The sequence below is a fragment of the Oryctolagus cuniculus genome, chromosome 20, assembly GCF_964237555.1.
Source record: "Oryctolagus cuniculus chromosome 20, mOryCun1.1, whole genome shotgun sequence".
In the NCBI taxonomy this organism is placed as follows: Eukaryota; Metazoa; Chordata; class Mammalia; order Lagomorpha; family Leporidae; genus Oryctolagus; species Oryctolagus cuniculus.
Window position 1 is genome coordinate 36249255 of NC_091451.1, and position 16474 is coordinate 36265728.

Sequence of the window (16474 nt, forward strand, 5' to 3'; positions counted from 1 at the left end):
CGACCTCTTCTCCCAGCCACGAGAAGACAGTTCCAACCTGCTAGAGCCAGCTGACATTTGGAGAGTAAAGTGCATAATAAGGGCCCCTACGTGGCCATGGCTGTGTAGTCACCTACAACAGCTTAGCTGGGACAATGGACGTGTCCACGCTCAAGCACCAGCCAATGAGGAGGATTCAGCAGAAGTAACGTGGGCTTTGAAAGCAGTCTGCACGTTCATTTCCCTAAAGAGCACATCACACATTCTGATTAACAGCAAGAAAAAGCCCTTGTCATAGCAACTTTGTGACAGAACAACGTTTTTCTAAAGACAATCAAATATCTTCCTGGATTCCCAGATGCTGTGGTTAAGGTCAGGTCAAACACTGCTCCCACCGCTCTCTCCTCCTCCTCTTCTTCTGGGATCCTCACTCTGCTCCCCTGCCTCCTAGAAGGCAATTCTGGTCCTCACTGCACACGCCAACACACTGCAGAGACCCGTGACAGAACAGAACAAAAACTCGCAAGACACTCTGCTAGTCTCTCTCTGCTTTAATCTGTATGGAAACAGAGAGCCCAGAAAATTGATAAAAAGCAGGACTTCTCATTATTTTGAGGACTTCTGATCCCCTCTAACAACCTCACATCTCTGGGTCTGAAGGGGTTGGTGTCAGTGTCCTGCCTTGGTTAGAACTCCAGGAGAGTCTGCAAGCAGCAGGCACTGCCAGGAGGTATTGTATCAACAAAAACAAGTACCATTTACCAAGAACGCACTATGTTCTCAAATCTGGGCTAAGTGCCTTGTTTGCATGACCTTATATAATCCCCACAGGAGCTCCATGAAGCAGGAATTCTTACTACACTCTTTGTGGATGGAAACATCAAGGCTGAGAATGAAAAGTACTTAATTAAGAGCAGAACCAAGATAAGGATCTTTCTAAACAGACAAGATGCCCACCCCTAACTCACCCAACTGGCCTTCTGGCCTCATTTGCCTATGAGCTCAGGGTCTCTTGCTCACTCCGTCTCAGCTCTCTTGTCAGCTTTGCCTTCCAGACCACGGACCTCTGGAAGAGGATGACCCCAGATGGCCTCGGAGAAGCACACCTGCTCCAAGCAGGCTGGCTGCAGTCTTCAGATCTCTGCTTTACCCACGGAGGCAAAGCCTCCCAGGCTACAGCTGGACACTGGCTGGCGCACAGTCCACACAAGGACGGATTCTGCGTGAAACAGGAATGACACCAGCTCCAGGGTGCTGAGGGTGTCACCAGATGCCTGCTGTCACCTCTGCTCAGAGGAGGCCCAAGTGCCTCAAGGAAGCACCTGTTTTGTTTTGTTTTTAACAAGGTACCACATCCTCCACCATCCTCTCCTCAGCATTGAGTCACGCTCTGTACCCAGATGCAGCAAGCTGAAGGCTTCCCAGAGGCTGACCACAGCTGTCCCCAATCTGACTTGGGGGGAAACGTTACCAGCTGGAACACAACGGCCCTCACTTACCCTCTCTATCTCCTGGAGGTACAGGAGGGCGATGTCCCCCGCTTTCTCGTAACAGGTGATGACATCCTGCTCCCGGTCCACGTGGAGGTTACTGGTAGAAGACGAGATAGGCAGCTTCTCTAAACACAGTCCTAGAGACAAGCAAACACACAAACAGGGTGAGTGGTTTGTTAACAGGGCTTAATTTTGCAACTTCGCTCCAGAGGACAGAAGATGGTCTTGGGATATTCACAGGCTACTAGAGAAGCAGATATTCTTTGACAACAGGGATTCCAGGGCTGAGATGAGGACCAAGGAGACTCGGCAGGGGGACCTCCGGTGAGCGTCTCTCTCCCCAGAATGGCTACTGCTGCATCAAGCACCCTGTGGTGTGTGGACGCACACCTCACACGCGGTCCACTCTGCTGAACAGTGGGAGAAGGTAGAACAGCAACAGAATAGGCCTGGAATTGGAAGAGGCCAGAGCGATTCCTTAGTCCAACCCGCTCATTTAGAGACGAACAAGCTGAGCTCTTCTGTGATAGATGAAGGGAGCTGCCCGAATCTGACAGTTAACGGCCTCCCAACCCACAGCCAAGATGTAAGTTAATATTTTCAAGAGTGGACACCACTCAAGTGGTGGGATCAAACACATACCAGGGAACAATCCTTCCCCTCACGTGCACCAATTGGTAACAGTTGCAGCCACGTTGCCCTTGGAAAACAGCAGAAGTCCCTGCAGGCTGTGGAAACCACAAGAGGTGGGGATAGAGCAGGTGCCACAGAGGAGAAGCCGCTGCTACGGCAAGGAGCCCGCGACTGCATGCTGGGAGCCCAGCGGTCACCCTTTCATCACAGGAGTGGCTCTGCCAAAGATTTTGTTACTTTTTAAGCAGCTTGGGGTAAAATAGGTCTATAAACCGTATATTCTTGCACTATTTCATTGTGATAGGGCTTTTGTTGTTGTTTTATTTACTATTTACTAAAGTCCATACATTGGGGTTTATTCTTTGTGGTATACATTTTCAGGGTTTTGACAAATGCATCACATCATGTATCCACCACCAATGTGGGGAGCAATCCGGACTAGACTGAGTTACTGGAATTAAGACTTATTCTATGCATCTGCTCTCCCACAATATGGCGCTGGGAGAGAAGAAAACAGCTTCTGCACAGCTGCCTCCAGTTCAACCAATAAACTGTAGGACTTGCTCCTGATTGGAGGAGAGCAGCGTACTCGGCGTGTGGGCAGCCGAGTTGGGATTGGCAGAGGAGGACTATAAAGGAGGAGAGAGACGGCATGCACCAGGAACATCTAAGAGGAACATCTAAGGGGAACACCTGTGCAGCCCCCGAGAGAGCCGGCTGGCGGTGTGCCGCTCCCCTGCGGAAGTGGGGAATGTGGCCAGGGGGAACTGCCCTTCCACGGAGGTGGAAGGGATAGTAGCCAACCCGGGAAGAACCAGCAGCAAACCCGGGGAGGGCCGAGCAGACGAAAGAACAGCGCAGGGTCCTGTGTCGTTCCTCCACGAAGAGGGGGAGCGACACACCAAGGTACAGCAGAGTAGATACACCACCCTAAAAGTGCCCCGAGCTCCACCTAGTACTCCCTGAACCCCAGCAACTACTAATCCCATTGCTGTCTCTATTGCTTTTCTCTTCTAGACAGTCAAACAGCTGGAATCATGCTGGCTTCTTTCACTCAGCAATGTGCAATTAAGGTCCCTTCATGTCTTTTCATGGCTTGATAGCTCATTTCTTTCAGTTGCTAAATAATACTCTATTTATTAATATATCTACTGGAGGGTATCTCAGTTGCTCCTAAGTTTTGGTAATTATGAATCAAGCTATAACAACCACTCATGGGCCAAGCTTTTGTGGATATAAGTTTTCAAATCAATTTGGTAAATGTCACGAAGTGCACTTGCCGGATTGTTTGGTAAGAGTAGATTTATGTTTCTAAGAAATAGCTAAATACATTTTTATTTAGAATAGCTTTGTAAGAATGGGAAGTTCAGCACTGTAAAAATCTGCCACATTGTCTTTCAAGGTCCATCGTGCACGCCCACCAGCAGTGGATGACAATTTTTGTTGCTCCACATCCTTGCCAGCATCTGGTGGTGTCTGTGTTATTGTTTAGTCATTCTAATAGGTATACAGTGGTATCTCATTGTTTTATTTAGCACTTCCCAGTGACATACGATGTTGAGCATCTTTTTGTATGCTTATTTGCCACCTTCAAATCTTTCTTTAGTGAAGTGTCCAGTCGGATCTTTTGTCCTTTTTTCAAATGGATCACTTTTTTTTAGTGTTGAGCTTTAAGAGTTCTTTGCATATTTCAGATGAAGTCCTTTATCACAGATAACTATTTTTCAAATCTTTTCCCTAAGTCTGTGACTTCTGCTTACATTCTCTTAAAAGTCTTTCCCAGAGCATTAAGTTTTTAAAAATTCCAAATTAGCAAATTTTTTTCTTTCATGGATCATGCTTTTAGTGTTGTATCTAAACCTTATTGTCAAACTCAAGGTCACATGGATTTTCTCCTATGTTATCTCATAGGAGTTTTCAAGTTTTGCATTTTACATTTTAAGTCAATGATCCTTTTTGAGTTTGGGGAGAGGTACGATGTCTGTGTTTAGATTTCTCCAGCCCCGCCATGGCTATCTAGTTGTTCCAGCATTATTCATTGAAAGCACTATCCTTTCTCCACTCAATTCTTTTCTCCTTTGTCAAGTCAGTTGACTGCATTTGAGTGGCTCCACTTCTGGGCTCTACATTCTGTTCCACTGATCTACTTGTCAGTTTTTGTGGCCAATATGACAACGTCCTAATTACTGTGTATCATTTTTAACAGCTCTATTGGGGTATAATTTACATGTCATAAAACTCACCCACTTTATGTGTGCAATTTAACAATTTTAATAAATTCACCACAATTCAAGTTTAGAACATTTCCATCATCCTCATGTGAACCTTTCTACACTAATAAAATTAACCCTTTTCCCACTATCAGCTCGGGCAACCACTAACCTACTTTCTGTGTGTAGGTTTACCTTCGGGACACTTCATCCAGATGGAATCATGGGCTAGGTGGTCTTATCTTGTCCACTTTGCATAATACTTTAATGGTTCATCCATGCCATAGCATCTACCAGGTCTCCATTTCTTTTTACTGCTGTGTGGATATGCTATATCTTTTCTACCCCTTTGCCAGTTACAGACCTGTGGGTTGTGTCCACTGTGGCTATTATGAAGAGGACAGCTGTGTGTGTCAGCACAGACAACTGTGTGTGTGTGTGTGTGTGTGTGTGGACAAGCGTTCTTCTCAGAAGTAGATACCTGGGAATCGACTTGTAGATTAGGTGGTAACTTTATTTTTAATATTTTAAGAAATTGCCAAATTGCTTTCTAATGAAACTGCACCTTTTTATGTTCTCTGTTATTAGCAATGTTTAATGGCTCATTTCTCCACATACTCACCAACACTTTTTATCCTTTTTAATTATCACATCCTTGTGGATATGAAATATGGTGGTTTTGATTTGAATTTCCATAATCTTTATTTGTTTACTTGCTATCTATATGTCGTCTTTGAAGATTCACCCAGTAAAATCTTTCACCCATTTTTGTACAGTTGTCTTCTTGCTGAGTTTTGACAGTTCTTTATATATTCTTGATACAAATCCTCAGGTCTATGATCTGCAAATTCTTCCTTTTACTTCATGTTTTTTTCTTTTTCTTAACATATCTTTTAGAAAATCATTAACTTTACATTTTGATGAAGAGAAATTTATTAATGTTCTATTTTGTGGACTGTGCTTTTTTTTTTTTTCCTTTTTATGATTTATTTTATATAGTTGAAAGGCAGAGTTACATAGAGGGGGAGAAACAGAGAAAGAGAGAGAGGGAGATCCTCCATCTGCTGTTTCAATCCCCAAATGACTAGGACTGGGCAGACCAAAGCCAGGAGTCAGAAGCTTCATCCAGGTGTCTTATGTGGGTGCAGGGGCCCAAGCACTTGGGCCATCTGCTGCTGCTTTCCCAAGTGCATTAGCAGGGAGCTGGACTGGAAGTGGAACAGCTGGGACTCTTACTGGCACCCATAGGGGATGCTGGCATCGAAGGCAGTGGCTATACTACAATGCTGGCCCCCACTTCTGGGTTTTTATCTAAGAAATATTTGCCTAACCTAAGGTTGCAAAGGTTTTATCCTATGTATTCTTCCAGAACTGTTAGAGCTTTTTAAAAAGATTTATTTATTTATTTGAAAGGCAGAGTTACAGGGGCTGGCACTGTGGTGCAGTGGGTTAATGCCCTGGCCTGAAGTGCCAGCATCCCATACAGGCGCTAGTTCGAGACCTTGCTGCTCCACTTCCAATCCAGCTCTCTGCTGTGGCCTGGGAAAGCAGTACAGGATGGCCCAAGTCCTTGGGCCCCTGCACCCATGTGGGAGACCCAGAAGAAGTTCCTGGCTCCTGGCTTTGGATTGGCGCAGCTCTGGCCATTGCAGCCAATTGGGGGAGTAAACCAGTGGATGGAAGACCTCTCTCTCTCTCTCTCTCTCTCTGCCTCTCCTCTCTCTGTGTAATCCTGACTTTCAAATAAATAAATAAATCTTGGGGAAAAAAAAAGGCAGAGTTACAGAGAGGCAGAGGCAGAGGCAGAGGCAGAGGCAGAGGCAGAGGCAGAGAGAGATCTTCCATCCCCTGGTCCACTTCCCAAATGGCTGCAACAGCCAGAGCTGGGCTGATCTGAAGCCAGGAGCCAGGAGCTTCTTCTGGGTCTCCCACATGAGTCAGAGGCCCAAGGACCTGGAAAATTAGCAGGGAGCTGGATCAAGAGGAGCAGCATGGACTCAAACCAGCGCCTATATGGGATGCTGGCACGGCAGGCGGTGGCTTTACCTGCTATGCCACAGCACCAGCCCCTAGCACAGCTTTAATTTTCACATATAGTATGTTCCCAGAAACATAGAAAGGAACATCTCTGTTTATCTGGGGCCTCAGGTTTATGCTGACCCTGTGAACTACCGTGGACTGGGCTGTGCTCTGCCAGCTTGACCTCCAGAGGGGCTGGAGACTGAGAATCAACTCACCGAGTGCGCCTTCCCCTGTGACTGACCCCAACAACATCCCTGCACCCAGGGCGGCTCGGGTGGGCTTCCTTGATTGGCAGGGCTCCACATGTGCCGCCACACACTGCTGCTGGGAAAACTAAGCATGAGCCACAGGATTCCAGTGGGAAAAGACAACTGGAAGTCTAGCCCAGACCCTCCTGAACTCTGTTCTGTGTCTTTACTGGTTTTATTCTGTGATCCCTTGCTCCAAGACACCATAACTATGTGCTGGGCAGGTTTTTTTTTTTTTGAGATATGGGAGACGTTCTCATGAATCAGTGGCCTGAGGGTGGTCTTGGGGACCTCTGACACAGATCAGAGAACACACCTGAATCCTCTGAATTTTGCTAAAACTTGTTTCTGGCCCAGAATAGGACCAATCTTGGTAAATGTTATACTGGAAAAGAATGTGTATTCTGCTGTTGTTGGGTAGAATGTCGTAGAAATGTCAATGAAGTCGACCTGGTAGATTGTGGTGCTCCAAGCCTCTGGATCTTTACCGATCATCTGTCAACCTGTTCTACCATCTATTGGAACAGGCGCACTGAAGTCTCCAAGCATTACTGCGCACTTGCCGATTGCTCTTTGAAATTATATCAGCTTCTGTTTCATGTATTTTAAAATATAAACTTGTAAAGGCAGGCATTTCGCCTGGTGATTCAGACACCCAGATTCCATTTCACAGTACCTGGGTTTGAGCCCTGGCTTTTCTTCCAATTCCAGCCTTCTGCTAATGCACACCCAGGGACCCAGTAGTTGGGTCCCTGTGACCTACGTGGGAGATCTGAATCGATTCCAGGCTCCTGGCTTCAGCCTGGCCCATGCCCAGCCATTGTGGGCATTTGGGGAGTGAACCAATGGGTGGGAGCTCTCTCAATGTCTATTTATACATCTCTCTGTGTGTGTCTCTTTGTCTCTCAAATTAAAAAAAAATCAAATTAGCTACCATTTAAAGGCATTTAAGTCACAAGGAAGAACTCTTCCGTATATACCAGTACAGCTATGATTTCCTTGTCCTTTATTCCTTGGCAGATTCACATTTCCTTCTAGAAGTGTTCTCCTGCTGCCTAAAGGAACTCCTTTAGCATTTCTTCCGGGGTAATTCTGCTGCTGGTTGCTTCTTTCAGCTACTGTATTCCTGAGGAGTGCTTTATTTGGCCTTCATTTCAGGGAGATTTTCATTGAGCACAGAATTGGGGGTTGATAATTTGCTTCCCCCTGTCGCTCCCCCTCTTCGTGGAGGAACGACACAGGACCCTGCGCTGTTCTTTCGTCTGCTCGGCCCTCCCCGGGTTTGCTGCTGGTTCTTCCCGGGTTGGCTACTATCCCTTCCACCTCCGTGGAAGGGCAGTTCCCCCTGGCCGCATTCCCCACTTCCGCAGGGGAGCGGCACACCGCCGGCTGGCTCTCTCGGGGGCTGCACAGGTGTTCCTCCAGCTAGATGTTCCCCTTAGATGTTCCTGGTGCATGCCGTCTCTCTCCTCCTTTATAGTCCTCCTCCGCCAATCCTAACTCGGCTGCCCACACACCGAGTACGCTGCTCTCCTCCAATCAGGAGCAAGTCCTACAGTTCCTTGGTTGAACTGGAGGCAGCTGTGTAGAAGCCTCTTTCTTCTCTCCCAGTGCCATATTGTGGGAGAGCAGATGCATAGAATAAGTCTTAATTCCAGTAACAATATAGTCCGAGTTGCTCCCCACAGTGGGAGAGCAGATGCATAGAATAAGTCTTAATTCCAGTAACAGTATAGTCCGAGTTGCTCCCCACAGATCCCCCTTTCTTTTTATTTTTGGCGTTGATACACGCCTGTCTTCGGTGTCCCGCGGCACACACTCTGCTCTACTTGCTAGAGTTGCCACAGGCTCTTACAAGTCCTATCAATCAGGCAAACCGAATCCGGGTCCTCTCTTCGCCATGTTGTGAGGAGGTTTTTAGGCGCTGATGCGTGCCTGTGTTCGGTGCCCTGCAGCGCATGCTCTACTCTGCTAGAACTGCCCGCAGGTGCTTACAAAACCTATCAGGCAAACCGAATCCAAGCCTTCTCATTGCCGTATTGTGGGGGAGACTTATTAGTGTTGGTTTGTGCCTATCTTCGGTGACCTGCAGCTCATACTCTGGTCGAGCTGCTTGCTGGCGCTTATCGCCTTAATTAGGCAGACCGAATCCAAGCTTTCTCATTGTTGTATTGTGGGGAAGCCTTACTGATGTTAATTCGTGCCTGTCTTCGGTGACCTGCGGCGCATAAGCTGCTAGCTGCCCGCAGGTGCTCATCGCCTCACTTAATTGGGCAGACCGAATCCAAGCTTTCTCACTGCCATGATGAGGGGAGGCCTTTCTATTTCTCTATTTCTCTATCTCCGGGCATTCCTATTTCTCCCATTTTACTTCTATCTTCCAGCATTCCTATTTCTCTTTTACTTCTAAACTTCTGTTTCTCTTATCCCCGCAGCTTCTCGCTGCCCGCCCCGAGGCTACTTCTCGGCGGCTTCCCGGCTGAGCCCGCCCCGAGGCTGCTTCTCGGCACCTCGCCCCGCGGCAGCTTCACGGCTTTGCGCGGCTTCCCGGCGCCTCGCCCCGCCGGCGCCCGCCCCGCGGTGGCTTCACAGCTCTGCGCGGCTTCCTGGCGCCTCGCCCCGCCGGCAGGTTCCCGGCTCTGCGCGCACGCTCCGCGGTCTCCACGCACTTCGCGCCCGCACCACGGCCTCGCGCCAACGCCCCGTGCTCTCTCTGCACGCGGCGGCTTCCGCGAATGTTTCCGCCACTACCGGCATTCAGTCCAAGTTCCCCGGACTAACCTGGCGAATCCTGGCGGCCCACGTCTCTGCCTCTGGTTCCAGATCTTCGCCTCTTGCTCCCCGGGGTGACTTGAAGAATTCCAAGATGGCTTGGCCTGCACTCGCGGCTTCATCCTCCCTAACATTTTTCTCTACCCGGTGTGTTTCCCTAAGTTTTCTTCCAACAATACTCCTCCCTCATTTCTCCTGGCCTCTCCCCACAGTCCGTATCCAAGTCTAAGTTTCTTATAGGTTTCACTTTCACTTTCAACCTGCAGTCCGTATCTGAGTTTCTTCTTGCTTTCACTTTAAATCCTAACTTCTTTCCCACAGTCCATATCCGAGTCCAAGCCTCCTCCAGGTTTCACTTTCGCTTTCAATCTCCTAGCTTCCCCGCCATAGTCCGCATCCGAGTCTATGAAAGCTTTCACTTTCGCTTTCAATCCTAACTTCTTTCCCACAGTCCATATCCGAGTCTATGCCTAGGCTTTCAATAGCTTCTTCCGGCACCTAGGCTCTTTGCTAGTCTCTCTCTCCGGTATTTTCCCACTTCTTCCCGTTTCTTCCCTCCTAAGTTTCCTATCCGAGTCAGGTTTCCTATCCGAGCTAGGTTTCCTATCCGAGTCAGGTTTCCTATCCGAGCTAGGTTTCCTATCCGAGTCACGGCACCATTATGTCGCTCCCCCTCTTCGTGGAGGAGCAACACAGGACCCTGCGCTGTTCTTTCGTCTGCTCGGCCCTCCCCGGGTTTGCTGCTGGTTCTTCCCGGGTTGGCTACTATCCCTTCCACCTCCGTGGAAGGGCAGTTCCCCCTGGCCGCATTCCCCACTTCCGCAGGGGAGCGGCACACCGCCGGCTGGCTCTCTCGGGGGCTGCACAGGTGTTCCTCCAGCTAGATGTTCCCCTTAGATGTTCCTGGTGCATGCCGTCTCTCTCCTCCTTTATAGTCCTCCTCCGCCAATCCTAACTCGGCTGCCCACACACCGAGTACGCTGCTCTCCTCCAATCAGGAGCAAGTCCTACAGTTCCTTGGTTGAACTGGAGGCAGCTGTGTAGAAGCCTCTTTCTTCTCTCCCAGTGCCATATTGTGGGAGAGCAGATGCATAGAATAAGTCTTAATTCCAGTAACAATATAGTCCGAGTTGCTCCCCACAGTGGGAGAGCAGATGCATAGAATAAGTCTTAATTCCAGTAACAGTATAGTCCGAGTTGCTCCCCACACCCCCCATCATTTTTTTAAAGATTTATTTATTTGAAAGAGTTTCAGAGGGGGAAGAGAGGACACACACACACACACAGAGAGAGAGAGAGAGAGAGAGAGAGAGAGAGAGAGAGAGAAACAATCTTACATCCAATGGTTCATTCTCCAGATGACTGCAATGGCCAGGGCTGGGCCAGACCAAAGCCAAGAGCTTCATCTGGGTTTCCTACATGGGTTGCAGGGCCCAAACACTTGGGCTGTCTTCTGTTGCTTTTCTCAGGCCATTAGCGTGGAGCTGGGTTGTTAATAGAGCAGCTAGGACACAAACTAGAGCCCACACGAGACGTCAGAGTCTCGGGCGGTGGCTTCAGCTGCTACACCACAATGCTGGCCTTGTGTACCTTCACCACCTACCCTCCCCTTCACTGTAAAGGTTCTGCTTGCTGGACTCTCACTTGCATAGTCTCTGATGACACATCTGCTGTCACCCTTGTGTTGGTTCATTTGTATTTAATGATGTATTTAAGATTTCCTCTGTTTTAAAAAAAATTATATATTTTATTTATTTGAAAGGCAGGCAGGGAGGGAAGGAGAGAGAGAGAGAGAGAAAGAGAAACTCTCCCAACTGCTGGTTCACTCCTCAAATGGCCACAACAGCTGTGGTTGGGCCAGGCTGAAGCCAGGAGCCAGGAGCTTCATCCAAGTCTCCCACGTGGGTGCAGGAGCTCAAGTACTTGGGCCATCTTCCACTGCTTTTCCAGGCCATAGCAAAGAGCTGGATTGGAAGAGGAGCAGCCAGGACTAGAACCACTGCCCATATGGGATGCCAGCACTGCCAAGTGGTGGCTAAACCCATTGTGCCACAACACTGGCCCTGACGATTTCCTCTTCACCACTGGTTGTGAGCTGTCTGGATTACGAAGTATATAGACTTCACTCAGCTTCCTAGATCTAACACTTTATGGTTTTCAATCATCATACAGTTCAGTTATGTTCTTTCTACTTTTTCATTTTGCATAATTTCTGTTGTTACATCTCCAAATTCACTAGCCTTGCAGTCTAGTGGTTAAGATGCCTGTGCCCCACATGGAAGTCTCTGGGTCCCATCCCTGGCTCTGACTCCTGACTCCAGCTTCCTGCTAATGCAGGCCCGAGGAGGCAGCGGTGATGCCTCCATTACTTGGGCTCCTGCCACCGTGTGGGAGACCTGGGTGGAGCCCTCACCTCCCATGGGAGCTCCAGCTCAGCCTCAGTCATTGTGGGGATTCTAAGAGTTAACCGATGGAGGAAAGCAGTGTGTGCACGCGCATGCATCTTTGCCTCTCAAGTAAATAAACATTTTTTAAAAACAAATTCAGGGGCCAGTGCTGCGGTGCAGTAGGTTAATCCTCCACCTGCGGCACTGGCATCCCATATGGGCGCCAGTTCTAGTCTTGGCTGCTCCTTTTTCTGATCCAGCTCTCTGCTATCGCCTGGGAAAACAGTGGAAGATGGCCCAAGTGCTTGGGCTCCTGCACCCATGTGAGAGATCTGGAAGAAGCTCCTGGCTCCTGGCTTCAGATTGGCCCAGCTCCGGCCGTTGTGGCCATTTGGGGAGTGAACCAGGGGTTAGAAGGTCTTTCTCTCTGTCTCTCCCTCTTACTGTCTGTAACTCTGCCTCTCAAATAAATAAATAAAAGATGTTGTAAAAATTGTCTTTGAAGGATAATATGAGACAAACTAGGGGCCAGCGCTGAGGCGCAGAGGGTTAATACCCTGGCCTGAAGCACTGGCATCCCATATGGGCACCGGTTCAAGACCTGGCTGCTCCACTTCTGATCCAGCTCTCTGCTATGGCCTGGGAAAGCAGTAGAAGATGGCCCAAGTCCTTGGACCCCTGCACCCACGTGGGAGACCTGAAAGAAGCTCCTGGCTTCAGATCCAGATTGGCACAGCTCCAGCTGTCGCGGCCAATTGGGGAGTGAACCATCAGATCATCAGATGGAAGACCTCTCTCTCTCTCTCTCTCTGCCTCTCCTCTCTAACTCTGATTTTCAAATAAATAAATAAATCTTTTTTAAAAAAATATGAGAAAAACTGAATAAATTCACCACTTGGCACAATTGCTCCACAACTCCTCAAAAGCAAGCACTTTAGATTAGTTTCTTAAATGTGCTTTAAGAATTCACTTAGACACAATTAAAGCCACCAGAGAAAACAAAAACAAAAACAGATAAGCTTTATTATAATCTTCCCTTTGTGTGCATGGTAAATAACCAAACAATGCATAAATTGGTATCCAGGACTTAATATGAAGAAAATGAATTCCCCAGTGTGGGGAGCAACTCGGACTAGACTAAGTTACTGGAATTAAGACTTATTCTATGCATCTGCTCTCCCACAATATGGCGCTGGGAGAGGAGTAAAAACAACTTTTACACAGCTGCCTCCAGTTCAACCAGTAACCTGCAGGAGCTGATCCTGCTCCTGATTGGAGGAGAGCAGCGTACTCAGCGTGTGGGTAGCAGAGTTGGGATTGGTGGAAGAGGACTATAAAGGAGGAGAGAGACAACATGCAACAGGAACATCTAAGAGGAACACCTGAGGAACATCTGAGCAGCCCCCGAGAGAGCCGGCCGGTGGTGTGCCGCTTCCCCGCGGAAGTGGGGAAAGTGGCAGGGGGAACCGCCCTTCCACGGAGGTGGAAAGGTCGGTAGCCAACCCGGGAAGAACCAGCAGCAAACCCGGGGAGGGCCAAGCAGACAAAAGAACAACGCAGGGTCCTGTGTCGTTCCTCCGCGAAGAGGGGGAGCGACACCCAGAGTATGTCAAAGGTCCAGAAAAACTGGGTCTACTCTCAAGCAATTTGTACCACTGCAGCCTGGACTCCGGCCACCAACGCTCGTGAAGATGACCATGGCCCTCAGAGATCTGCCCAGCCCACTGAATCAAAGAACAATCGAATCTACTTCAATACAGTCTAACTATTGTATGTATTTTACTGAGTTCAAGTATCTGCCACCTAGGGCCATGGGTATTCAGACCCTGCGGGTCATGTTCTAATTAGGAGGGTTCTAGATGTAGACCCTCAAGGTCTGGACTTTGGGCTCCCCCTGGCCCCAAGGAGTCCGTTCTTGCTCAGGAGGCCCTGTGTGGCACTAAATGAATTAAGTGTTGTCCTTTCCTTCTCCCCAGGCTGGGGAATCCATCGATGTGCCCCTGTGCACAGGTCGGAATGACAGCAGGCTGAGTCAGAACTGACTTATCATGGTGAATCCGTGCCGAGGCAGCTGGGTTCTACCATGTTTAGCTCTCTGTCCAAAGCCACTTACAGGCCCTTGGGACAAGGGGAGAAGTTTACAAGGATCTGCAATCGCATCAACACAGACTGAGAAGCAGGGTCCTGAGGCCACAGCCCAAACTGGCCATTAAAATGTCAGATGGGGCCAGCGCTGTGGTATAGTGGATAAAGCCACCGCCCACAGTGCTGGCATCCCATATGGGCACCGGTTCAAGTCCCGGCTGCTCCACTTCCAATCCAGCTCTCTGCTGTGGCCGGGAAAAGCAGTAGAAGATGGTCTAAGTGCTTGGTCTCCTGCATCCGCATGGGAGACCGGGAAGAGGCTCCTGGCTTTGGATCGGCGCAGCTCTGGCCATTGCGGATAATTGGAGAGTAAACCGGTGAATGGAAGACCTTTCTCTCTGTCTGTCTGTCTCTCTCTCTCTGCCTCTCCTTTTCTCTCTGTAACTCTGACTTTCAAATAAATAAATAAGTCTTTAAAAAAATGTCAGATGATGCCTTGCAAGTTGGAAAGACATCATCAACAATGTTTTTTGTTACTCTCTTCTTCCACAGAAATACATGACAAAGACAAAAGTGAAAAAACAGACTTGATAAACAGCAATGCATTGCCCAGTAAATATAAATATCTCAATAAAACCTGCATTTCCAAAATCAAAGCTGTGTGCAGAAAGAGTGGCGATTAAATGCTGACTCATCAACGCCAGGTTGAAAGCACAAGCAATAAAAGTGGTCAGTGGGCCATGCTGTGTGACTCTAAGAATGCAGAGGAGCCTTGGGATCCCAAATTTATCTTACTGCCACAGGAGAGAATAACTTTCTATGTACGGTAGCACAGTGAAGCTAAAACTTGCCATGGGACTCCAAATCCCATTAAGTTGGCAGGTACCAGTGCCATCTTACTAATTAAAGTGATCATTTTAAGTGCATAACTGATCATAAATATAAGAATAAGTGTCAAAGGGATCACATAAATAAGACCAAGTGTCTGCTAATAATAATTGATAGAATTAAAAGGAGAGAATGATCTGACATGGGAAGCAGGCCACACAGCAGACTCATAGAATGCCAAATGCCCTAAACAGCACTCTGGCCTCAGAATCAGTCCCTAAGGCATTCAGATCTGGGTAAAAAGCCCATGAGAGCATTTCAGGCATGGAAAGCCAAGACACTGTGACAAAAAAATATCCTACATGAAAGATCTCTGTGAGTGAGATCCTAGTGGAAAGAAGAGACCTCAAAGAAGAAGGTACCTTTCTCTGAAGGGAGGAAAGAACTTCCACTTTGATTATGGCCCTGTATAAATAATGTCAGAGTCTGCGGACTCAAAAGGCCTACATAGCTTTGGCAGCTCATGACAAGAGCCTCGGGTGGTCACTCACATCATAAATTTGTTAAGTCAACAACAGGAGTCACTATGCACTTGCTCCCCATGTAGGAACTCTGTCCTTAATGAGTTGTACTATGAGAATTAACATTAAAACTTGTCTTCAAACAGTACTTTTTTTTTAACTTTTATTTAATGAATATAAATTTCCGAAGTACGACTTATGGATTACAATGGCTTCCCCCCATACCGTCCCTCCCACCCACAACCCTCCCCTTTCCCACTCCCTCTCCCCTTCCATTCACATCAAGATTCATTTTCAATTATCTTAATATACAGAAGATCAGCTTAGTATACATTAAGTAAGGATTTCAACAGTTTCAAACAGTACTTTATACTTTGTGGTGCAAACTGTTGAAATCTTTACTTAGTATAAAGTTGATCTTCTATATGTAAAAATAATTAAATTTAATCTCAATGAAGAATGGGACGGGAGAGGGAGTAGGAGGTGTGAGGGGAGTGGGGGTGAGAGAGCAGGTATGGGGAGAAGAACCACCATAATCCAAAAGTTGTACCTATGAAATTTATATTTATTAAATAAAAGCTTTCTAAAAAAAAAGGTAACATAGTTTAAATAAATTAGCAACGATAACACCGTTTTCATTACACTCAGCTGCTCTCCAAGCTCTTCCCTGGCCTCACACTGTTTGTCTCAGCACCATCCCAACCTTGTGAGAAAAGACACAGAGTCGCAGGGAAGCTGGGTGACTTGTCCCAGCTCTGTGCTGGAGCCAGAACTGGAAATCACAAGGCAGCCTGTGAGCCGGGACCAGTGCATCCTGCCCTCGGTGCAGTCCCGAAAGAGGCCACAGGAGAAAGCAGAGAAAGCAGAGAAAGCAGGAGAAAGCAGAGGTGCTTCACGCACACCAGGAGTCGGTGGGTCACAGTCGGCAGGCTCTGGGCAGCTGAGAGGCAGGCTGAGGGCCTCTCTGCACTTTTAAAGCCTCAAGCACGACTAGCCTCTGCATGACCCAACCTGGACGTGACCTGCAGAGCACCCTACGACAAACCGGAGTCCGCGGCCTGTTCCTCTCCACATCACACATCCACAGCCTCTGACGGGGATCTGCACTGTACTTCCCCAAGGGGTGCTGATTCCTGGAGGCCGGGCTGAGACGGTGGGGAGCTACACATCTCAGTGCCAGAAAATCCAGTGTCGCTGGGCCGTGAGCACCCCACATTCTCTCAGCTCTGTCTACCTCTGAGATCTCTCACGGAGAAGCCTCCCATGCACACGAGAGACAGAATAGCTTGAATAATC

General features: G+C 48.1%; 1 protein-coding gene across 16 annotated transcripts in view; it reads right to left on the bottom strand.

The window, feature by feature from the left end:
• The window catches only part of TTC7B (tetratricopeptide repeat domain 7B), a 243600-nt gene that overhangs the window by 176588 nt on the left and 50538 nt on the right, over nucleotides 1-16474 (bottom strand). For all 16 annotated transcript variants that reach the window (XM_070065535.1, XM_070065534.1, XM_070065536.1 and 13 more), the window contains one exon: nucleotides 1479-1609. In XM_070065535.1, the coding sequence (XP_069921636.1) occupies nucleotides 1479-1609 (131 nt within the window). The remainder of the gene's footprint in view (nucleotides 1-1478; nucleotides 1610-16474) is intronic.